The 10000-nt window shown below is 43.0% G+C and overlaps 1 protein-coding gene across 1 annotated transcript in view; it reads left to right on the top strand.

Annotated features, from left to right (window-relative positions):
* The window catches only part of LOC145410269 (uncharacterized), a 78828-nt gene that overhangs the window by 3847 nt on the left and 64981 nt on the right, over nt 1-10000 (top strand). Inside the window, exons 4-6 of the mRNA XM_080280459.1 lie at nt 350-600; nt 2459-2582; nt 3579-3769. Coding sequence (XP_080136585.1) covers nt 350-600; nt 2459-2582; nt 3579-3769 — 566 coding nt within the window. The remainder of the gene's footprint in view (nt 1-349; nt 601-2458; nt 2583-3578; nt 3770-10000) is intronic.

The raw sequence follows: 10000 nt of genomic DNA on the forward strand, positions 1-10000 counted from the left end.
TACATTTATCTATCTCTGTTTCTCTCTTGGATTATACACTTGCTTGGTAACTATCTATCTATCTGTCTATCTATCTATCTACCTGTCTATCTCTTTACCAGGCTATCTGTCTACCTACCTACCTACCTTTCCATCTACTTACCTACCTACCTTTCCATCTACTTACCTACCTACCTACCTTCCTTTCCATCTATCTACCTACCTATCTGTCTATCTATCTATCTATCTACCTACCTACCTACCTATCTATCTATCTACCTGTCCATCTATCTATCTATCTATCTATCTACCTACCTGTCCATCTATCTGTCTATATCTCTATCTATCTGTTTATCTGTCTGTCTTTCAGGGCTAATCAAGGCTGCCGAGTGTTTACGTATCAAGGGTCTGGCTGTCCCCGATGAAGACCCGTCAGATAGAAAGGACCCACAGCACGAAAGACCCAGCAAGAGGAGGAGGAGCGAGAGAGAGGGGGCGAGGAGCGACGAGGAAGGTGTCGAGACGAACGCACCCCACCTACAACAACAGCAGCAACAGCAACAACAACAACAGCAGCCGAGAGTTGAAGACGAACACACAAGAACACAAAGCATAGACCAGGTACCACTATCTATCTGTCTATCTATCTATCTATCTATCTATCAGTCTATCTATTAATATATTTGTCTGTCTGTCTCTCTGTGTTAGGGGGCTTTATGCAGAGTATGGTGATATTGGAAGGATTTATGTAACAGAAGAGGACAATGAGGTGTAATAAACAAAATAAATCACTTAGGAAAAGGTGTTAGGGGGCTTTATGCAGAGTATGGTGATATTGGAAGGATTTATGTAACAGAAGAGGACAGTGAGGTGTAATAAACAAAATAAATCACTTAGGAAAAGGTGTTAGGGGGCTTTATGCAGAGTATGGTGATATTGGAAGGATTTATGTAACAGAAGAGGACAGTGAGGTGTAATAAACAAAATAAATCACTTAGGAAAAGGTGTTAGGGAGCTTTATGCAGAGTATGGTGGTATTGGAAGGATTTATGTAACACAGAAGAGGACAGTAAGGTGTAATAAACCAAATAAATCACTTAGGAAAAGGTGTTAGGGAGCTTTATGCAGAGTATGGTGATATTGGAAAGATTTATGTAACACAGAAGAGGACAGTAAGGTGTAATAAACAAAATAAATCACTTAGGAAAAGGTGTTAGGGAGCTTTATGCAGAGTATGTTGATATTGGAAGGATTTATGTAACACAGAAGAGGACAGTAAGGTGTAATAAACAAAATAAATCACTTAGGAAAAGGTGTTAGGGAGGTTTATGCAGAGTATGGTGATATTGGAAGGATTTATGTAACACAGAAGAGGACAGTAAGGCATGATAAACCAAATAAATCACTTAGGGAAAGGTGTTAGGGAGCTTTATGCAGAGTATGGTGATACCGAAGGATTTATGTAGAGGACAGTGGGGTGTAATAAACAAAATAAATCACTTAAGAAAAGGTGTTAGGGAGCTTCCGTAACTGATAATAAACATTCTAAGCCTCTCTAAGCTTAGGAATATTAGCCAGTTAGTCTCTCACTCTCCATCCTCTCCACATTGCCAAACCACCTCAGTGTGTTTCTCATAACGCTTCCTATCACATCCACATCCACACCACAACGCTCCTTTATATCCTCATTCGTCAGCCTGTCTCTCCATGTGACTCCACATCCACACCACAACGCTCCTTCACTTCCTCATTTGTCAGTCTGTCTCTCCATGTAACTCCACATCCACACCACAACGCTCCTTCACTTCCTCATTTGTCAGTCTGTCTCTCCATGTAACTCCACATCCACACCACAACGCTCCTTCACTTCCTCATTTGTCAGTCTGTCTCTCCATGTAACTCCACATCCACATCCACACCACAACGCTCCTTCACTTCCTCATTTGTCAGCCTGTCTCTCCATGTAACTCCACATCCACACCACAACGCTCCTTCACTTCCTCATTTGTCAGTCTGTCTCTCCCTGTAACTCCACATCCACACCACAATGCTCCTTCACTTCCTCATTTGTCAGTCTGTCTCTCCGTGTAACTCCACATCCACACCACAACGCTCCTTCACTTCCTCATTTGTCAGTCTGTCTCTCCATGTAACTCCACATCCACACCACAACGCTCCTTCACTTCCTCATTTGTCAGTCTGTCTCTCCATGTAACTCCACATCCACACCACAACGCTCCTTCACTTCCTCATTTGTCAGTCTGTCTCTCCATGCAACTCCACATGCACCTCTCAGTCATAGTTGTCACATACACTCTCCTAGTTAGTCTCTCAGTCTTCATCCTAACTCTTTCTCTGACATCCACCTCTTCTGGCAAGTAATTCTACACATTCGTAATTCCGTTTTTGAAAGTCTCTCTCAATTCAGAGGATAATTTTGGAACGGATGGATTTAAATTGTTTACAAACATATCCGCAGGTCCCCTTGGCCGCTACTTCCGAGCCCACTCCAGATGCCGACCCCAGACTAGCCTCAGCACCCCTCCCTGACCCCGCGCTGACCCCACACCACCACAGCGAAACCAGTGACCCCAGACTCTCAGGTAAATAGATATGAACTGGTGTGTCATAGATAAGAGATAGATAGATGATAGATTGATAGATAGATAAAGAGGTAAGGAACTGAATAGGGAAGCTGCCAGAGATCAAGCAGCATGGAGGTGTATGGATTTAAAACTGAAGTGTGATAAATAAGCGATAGATAGACATTTGATAGATTATGTGATAGATAGAGATAGATAAATAGTTAGATAGTAGAGGATAGATTATGTGAGATAATAAGATTAGAATATGGTGCTAGTCACAAAGAAGTGCTTGATTTATCAGATCAGGATATAACAGACTATGAGGATTTCCCCCCATTATTATTATTATTATTATTATTATTATTATTATTATTATTATTGTTATTATTATTATTATTGTCAAATGGCCATGTGGAGAGGATGGAGGGTGAAAGACTGATGAGGAGAGTGTATGTGAGTGAGGTGGAGGGGGGAAGAGGGAGGGGGAGGCCAAGGATGAGATGGAGGGATGGGGTGGAGAGGATGGAGGGTGAAAGACTGATGAGGAGAGTGTATGTGAGTGAGGTGAAGGGGGGAAGAGGGAGGGGGAGGCCGAGGATGAGATGGAGAGATGGGATGGAGAGGTATGAGAGAGGGGGGTGTGAGTTGGGAGCAGGGCAGTGAAATGGCGGGGGACAGGATGACGTGGAGGTGATTTGTTTGTGGCCACCCCAAACGGGATTGAGGCATCTGGCAATAGATAGATAGATAGATTATTATCATCATCATCATCATCATCATCATTATTATTATTATTATTATTATTATTATTATCATTATTATTATCATCATCATCATCATTATTATTATTATTATTATCATTATCATTATTATTATTATTATTATCATCATCATCATCATCATTATTATTATTATCATTATTATTACTATTATTATTATTATTATTATTATTATTATTATTATCATTATTATTACTATTATTATTATTATTATTATTATTATTTTCTTTTCCAGATCCAGAAATAATTGAGTACCCCCCTCCGGAAATCAAAACAGAACACGAGGAGATAGAAAACGGGGGTATGAAGAGCGAGAGTACGGAGGGGGCGACTGCGGCAGAATTCCAGCATTTCATGAGTGTGGAGGAGAGTTTAGCGCGGCAAATGTTCCAGCAGGCGGGACCGTCGGGATTGCATCGACATTCGGTGAGTGGATGGCGTCAGTTGGAATTTTTCTTTGGGGGGGGGGGTTACTAGGACTGTATTAGTTTTATTTATACTTTATTGTTAGTAGGAGGAAGCGTAATTTTTTTTTTTTTTTTTGTGAGGAAGAAGGAACCCAAGGCCACGAGCCCGCAAAACTGTTCCTTCCAAGAGAAAAACAAAATACAAAAGAGAGCCAAATTCAAGATCCGATCATTTTGAGATGCCTGGACACACTGCGTTTGAAAGACTGGAGGTCATAGGCAGCAGGAAATACAGACAGAGGGAGACAGTTCCAGAGTTGACCTATTATACAATACAAAAGAGAGCCAAATTCAAGATCCGATCATTTTGAGATGCCTGGACACACTGCGTTTGAAAGACTGGAGGTCATAGGCAGCAGGAAATACAGACAGAGGGAGACAGTTCCAGAGTTGACCTATTATACAATACAAAAGAGAGCCAAATTCAAGATCCGATCATTTTGAGATGCCTGGACACACTGCGTTTGAAAGACTGGAGGTCATAGGAAGCAGGAAATACAGACAGAGGGAGACAGTTCCAGAGTTGACCTATTATACAATACAAAAGAGAGCCAAATTCAAGATCCGATCATTTCGAGATGCCTGGACACACTGCGTTTGAAAGACTGGAGATCATAGGAAGCAGGAAATACAGACAGAGGGAGACAGTTCCAGAGTTGACCTATCATACAATACAAAAGAGAGCCAAATTCAAGATCCGATCATTTTGAGATGCCTGGACACACTGCGTTTGAAAGACTGGAGGTCATAGGAAGCAGGAAATACAGACAGAGGGAGACAGTTCCAGAGTTGACCTGTTGCATAAATGAAGGACTGGGAGTATTGGTTAACTTACCCCCCTACCTACCTACCTACACTGGAGGTCATAGGCAGTAGGAAATACAGACAGAGGGAGACAGTTCCAGAGTTGACCTGTTGCATAAATGAAGGACTGGGAGTAACAGTTAAAGTAGGAAATACAGACAGAGGGAGACAGTTCCAGAGTTGACCTGTTGCATAAATGAAGGACTGGGAGTAACGGTTAAAGTAGGAAATACAGACAGAGGGAGACAGTTCCAGAGTTGACCTATTATACAGTACAAAAGAGAGCCAAATTCAGGATAGGTAGTTCTTGGAGCGTCGTTTGTGGCAGCTCGTCCTAGTTGCGTTGTGGTGACTAACTCAGCCACGCATCAGCACCCGGCACAAACGTCAACATTACTCTGCCGCACATCATCACAAACGTCAACATTACTCTGCCGCACATGAGCACAAACGTCAACATTACTCTGCCGCACATCATCACAAACGTCAACATTACTCTGCCACACATCATCACAAACGTCAGCATTACTCTGCCGCACATCATCACAAACGTCAACATTACTCTGCCACACATGAGCACAAACGTCAACATTACTCTGCCGCACATCATCACAAACGTCAACATTACTCTGCCGCACATCATCACAAACGTCAACATTACTCTGCCGCACATCATCACAAACGTCAACATTACTCTGCCGCACATGAGCACAAACGTCAACATTACTCTGCCGCACATCATCACAAACGTCAACATTACTCTGCCACACATCATCACAAACGTCAACATTACTCTGCCGCACATCATCACAAACGTCAACATTACTCTGCCACACATGAGCACAAACGTCAACATTACTCTGCCGCACATCATCACAAACGTCAACATTATTCTGCCGCACATGAGCACAAACGTCAACATTACTCTGCCGCACATCATCACAAACGTCAACATTACTCTGCCGCACATCAGCACCCGGCACAAACGTCAACATCATTCAAACAGTGTGTGATATTTACATCTTTTACGAGCTTACAAATCAAAGGTTCCTGCGTTCAGTTTTTCAATACTCAGTCCAAGGAATGATGTGCGGATGTGTGTGAAGGAATGGCCGTCTTTATCCAAGGCCTTAACAAACTGACTGAGGTTGTGGATCTATCTATCTATCTATCTATTGCCAGACGCCTCAATCCCGTTTGGGGTGGCCACAAACAAATCGCCTCCAAGTCGTCGCCCTGTCCCCTGTCATTTCACTGGCCTGCTTCCAGCTCACACCCCCCTCTCTCATATACCTCTCCACCCCATCCCTCCTTCTCATCCTCGGCCTCCCCCTCCCTCTTCCCCCTTCCACCTCATTCACATACACTCTCCTCGTCAGTCTTTCACCCTCCATCCTCTCCACCCCATCCCTCCATCTCATCCTCGGCCTCCCCCTCCCTCTTCCCTCCTCCACCTCACTCACATACACTTTCTTCATCAGTCTTTCACCCTCCATCCTCTCCACCCCATCCCTCCATCTCATCCTCGGCCTCCCCCTCCCTCTTCCCCCTTCCACCTCACTCACATACACTCTCCTCGTCAGTCTTTCACCCTCCATCCTCTCCACCCCATCCCTCCATCTCATCCTCGGCCTCCCCCTCCCTCTTCCCCCCTCCACCTCACTCACACACACTCTCCTCGTCAGTCTTTCACCCTCCATCCTCTCCACCCCATCCCTCCATCTCATCCTCGGCCTCCCCCTCCCTCTTCCCCCCTCCACCTCACTCACATACACTCTCCTCGTCAGTCTTTCACCCTCCATCCTCTCCACATGGTGTAGATCACTGAGCCCTTTATGGGAGAACAGCTGAGGTGTTAAAAAGCTTCCTTCATGGTTTTGTTGAACGAGCAAGTGGAAGAGATGCGTAGTGGTTACCATTGTGCAATAAAACATTTTAAGCATCTGGTGCAGCTGTTTATAAAAAGCTGCTAATTTTGTGGTGCAGCTGTCTATAAAAAGCTGCTAATTTTGTGGTGCAGCTGTCTTTAAAAAGCTGCTAATTTTGTGGTGCAGCTGTCTATGAAAAGCTGCTAATTTTGTGGTGCAGCTGTCATTAAAAAGCTGCTAATTTTGTGGTGCAGCTGTCATTAAAAAGCTGCTAATTTTGTGGTGCAGCTGTCTTTAAAAAACTGCTAATTTTGTGGTGCAGCTGTCTTTAAAAAGCTGCTAATTTTGTGGTGCAGCTGTCTATGAAAAGCTGCTAATTTTGTGGTGCAGCTGTCTTTAAAAAGCTGCTAATTTTGTGGTGCAGCTGTCTATGAAAAGCTGCTAATTTTGTGGTGCAGCTGTCTTTAAAAAACTGCTAATTTTGTGGTGCAGCTGTCTTTAAAAAGCTGCTAATTTTGTGGTGCAGCTGTCTATGAAAAGCTGCTAATTTTGTGGTGCAGCTGTCATTAAAAAGCTGCTAATTTTGTGGTGCAGCTGTCATTAAAAAGCTGCTAATTTTGTGGTGCAGCTGTCTTTAAAAAACTGCTAATTTTGTGGTGCAGCTGTCTTTAAAAAACTGCTAATTTTGTGGTGCAGCTGTCTATGAAAAGCTGCTAATTTTGTGGTGCAGCTGTCTTTAAAAAACTGCTAATTTTGTGGTGCAGCTGTCATTAAAAAGCTGCTAATTTTGTGGTGCAGCTGTCTTTAAAAAACTGCTAATTTTGTGGTGCAGCTGTCTTTAAAAAACTGCTAATTTTGTGGTGCAGCTGTCTATGAAAAGCTGCTAATTTTGTGGTGCAGCTGTCTTTAAAAAGCTGCTAATTTTGTGGTGCAGCTGTCTTTAAAAAGCTGCTAATCTTGTGGTGCAGCTGTCTTTAAAAAGCTGCTAATTTTGTGGTGCAGCTGTCTATGAAAAGCTGCTAATTTTGTGGTGCAGCTGTCTTTAAAAAGCTGCTAATTTTGTGGTGCAGCTGTCTATGAAAAGCTGCTAATTTTGTGGTGCAGCTGTCTTTAAAAAACTGCTAATTTTGTGGTGCAGCTGTCTTTAAAAAGCTGCTAATTTTGTGGTGCAGCTGTCTATGAAAAGCTGCTAATTTTGTGGTGCAGCTGTCATTAAAAAGCTGCTAATTTTGTGGTGCAGCTGTCATTAAAAAGCTGCTAATTTTGTGGTGCAGCTGTCTTTAAAAAACTGCTAATTTTGTGGTGCAGCTGTCTTTAAAAAACTGCTAATTTTGTGGTGCAGCTGTCTATGAAAAGCTGCTAATTTTGTGGTGCAGCTGTCTTTAAAAAACTGCTAATTTTGTGGTGCAGCTGTCATTAAAAAGCTGCTAATTTTGTGGTGCAGCTGTCTTTAAAAAACTGCTAATTTTGTGGTGCAGCTGTCTTTAAAAAACTGCTAATTTTGTGGTGCAGCTGTCTATGAAAAGCTGCTAATTTTGTGGTGCAGCTGTCTTTAAAAAGCTGCTAATTTTGTGGTGCAGCTGTCTTTAAAAAGCTGCTAATCTTGTGGTGCAGCTGTCTTTAAAAAGCTGCTAATTTTGTGGTGCAGCTGTCTTTAAAAAGCTGCTAATTTTGTGGTGCAGCTGTCTTTAAAAAGCTGCTAATTTTGTGGTGCAGCTGTCTTTAAAAAGCTGCTAATTTTGTGGTGCAGCTGTCTTTAAAAAACTGCTAATTTTGTGGTGCAGCTGTCTTTAAAAAGCTGCTAATTTTGTGGTGCAGCTGTCATTAAAAAGCTGCTAATTTTGTGGTGCAGCTGTCTTTAAAAAGCTGCTAATTTTGTGGTGGGTATTCCTTCCTCATCACTTGCACTGCCTCCACCTGCGCCACACCCCAGGCTCTGCATTAATCAGGATATGACAGTGGAAGGTCAGGCGGTGAGGTAAACACTGGGATTGGGGCGTCTTCGGTGTGTGGCGTGGGTCTCTTTGCTGATTCCAGGATGCTCCCACTTGTAGGGGTAAAATCAGCATTTGACGGACATCTATTATCTCGAAAATCAAGAGCCAGTTCAAGAAAACATACAATACATCGTTCAATTTTGCGAATTTTAACTTTGTGATTCACCAATATTCCGAGGTAGTTTCAAAAGTCATGTATTTTATGTTGTGGTAGGTGGTGGTGACCGTCATCCACTCACTTGATGTAGTGCTGCCTACTTCTTCCTTAGCCTTTATCATTCTTTTTCTGCGCCTGTCCTCCTCTCTTCCTATTTCTCTCCATCATCCACTCACTTGATGTAGTGCTGCCTACTTCTTCCTTAGCCTTTATCATTCTTTTTCTGTGCCTGTCCTCCTCTCTTCCTATTTCTCACCATCATCCACTCACTTGATGTAGTGCTGCCTACTTCTTCCTTAGCCTTTATCATTCTTTTTCTGTGCCTGTCCTCCTCTCTTCCTATTTCTCACCATCATCCACTCACTTGATGTAGTGCTGCCTACTTCTTCCTTAGCCTTTATCATTCTTTTTCTGTGCCTGTCCTCCTCTCTTCCTATTTCTCACCATCATCCACTCACTTGATGTAGTGCTGCCTACTTCTTCCTTAGCCTTTATCATTCTTTTTCTGTGCCTGTCCTCCTCTCTTCCTATTTCTCACCATCATCCACTCACTTGATGTAGTGCTGCCTACTTCTTCCTTAGCCTTTATCATTCTTTTTCTGTGCCTGTCCTCCTCTCTTCCTATTTCTCCCATCTTTCCTGTCACTTCTTATTGCTTTTCTTTCCTTTACAGGTGGCTTTACATTGAGTGACAAGCCAAATGGTTTCCTGTAAGCCAAGAAACCATTTACAACGCTGGGTGGTAACCATATAACCAAACCATACGTGCTGCCTACGTGTCAACAAGTGGGTTGGTGGAGGGTTAGTGCCCCTCCCCGTAAAACAAATAACTCAGTGTCAAGTGGCCACCCTTTGCGGGATTGTGGCGTCTGGCAATAGATAGATAGATAGATAGATGTATTTTATAACATTTATGAACTTTGTGAGCGATGACACACATGGCGAGGTTGAGTGGTGGGAGAGTCGTCTTTCCGCACTACTTTGCCACGTGGAGTAGTGACGTCATGGTTCACAGGGCGTACTGCGCCTCCTAGTTCGGTGGTCTGCCGCCCCGCCACGTTTGTTTGCACCTGTCCCTCGCAATATCCCAGCAGGCTAACCTTGCACGAGTGTTATCATGGCGCCGACGGGTAGGAAGAACAAGAAAATAAGTTTTGCGGACCAAATTGAAAACGATTGAAAGGAAAAACGCAGGTAAAGGTAACTGTGCTCTTAGTCGGAAGTTTGGTGTTTTAATGTCTCTTACCTGTGATGTTTTATTGTTAACATCACTGTACACTACATCGGTTGATCGTTATTTCATTTATCCTCGTAAAATTAAGAGGCAGAGAATGAAAGACTGACTAAGAGGGTGTATGTAGGTG

Source organism: Coenobita brevimanus, chromosome 10 (assembly GCF_032717465.1).
Source record: "Coenobita brevimanus isolate Jiangsu-jjx chromosome 10, ASM3271746v2, whole genome shotgun sequence".
NCBI classification, from domain to species: Eukaryota; Metazoa; Arthropoda; class Malacostraca; order Decapoda; family Coenobitidae; genus Coenobita; species Coenobita brevimanus.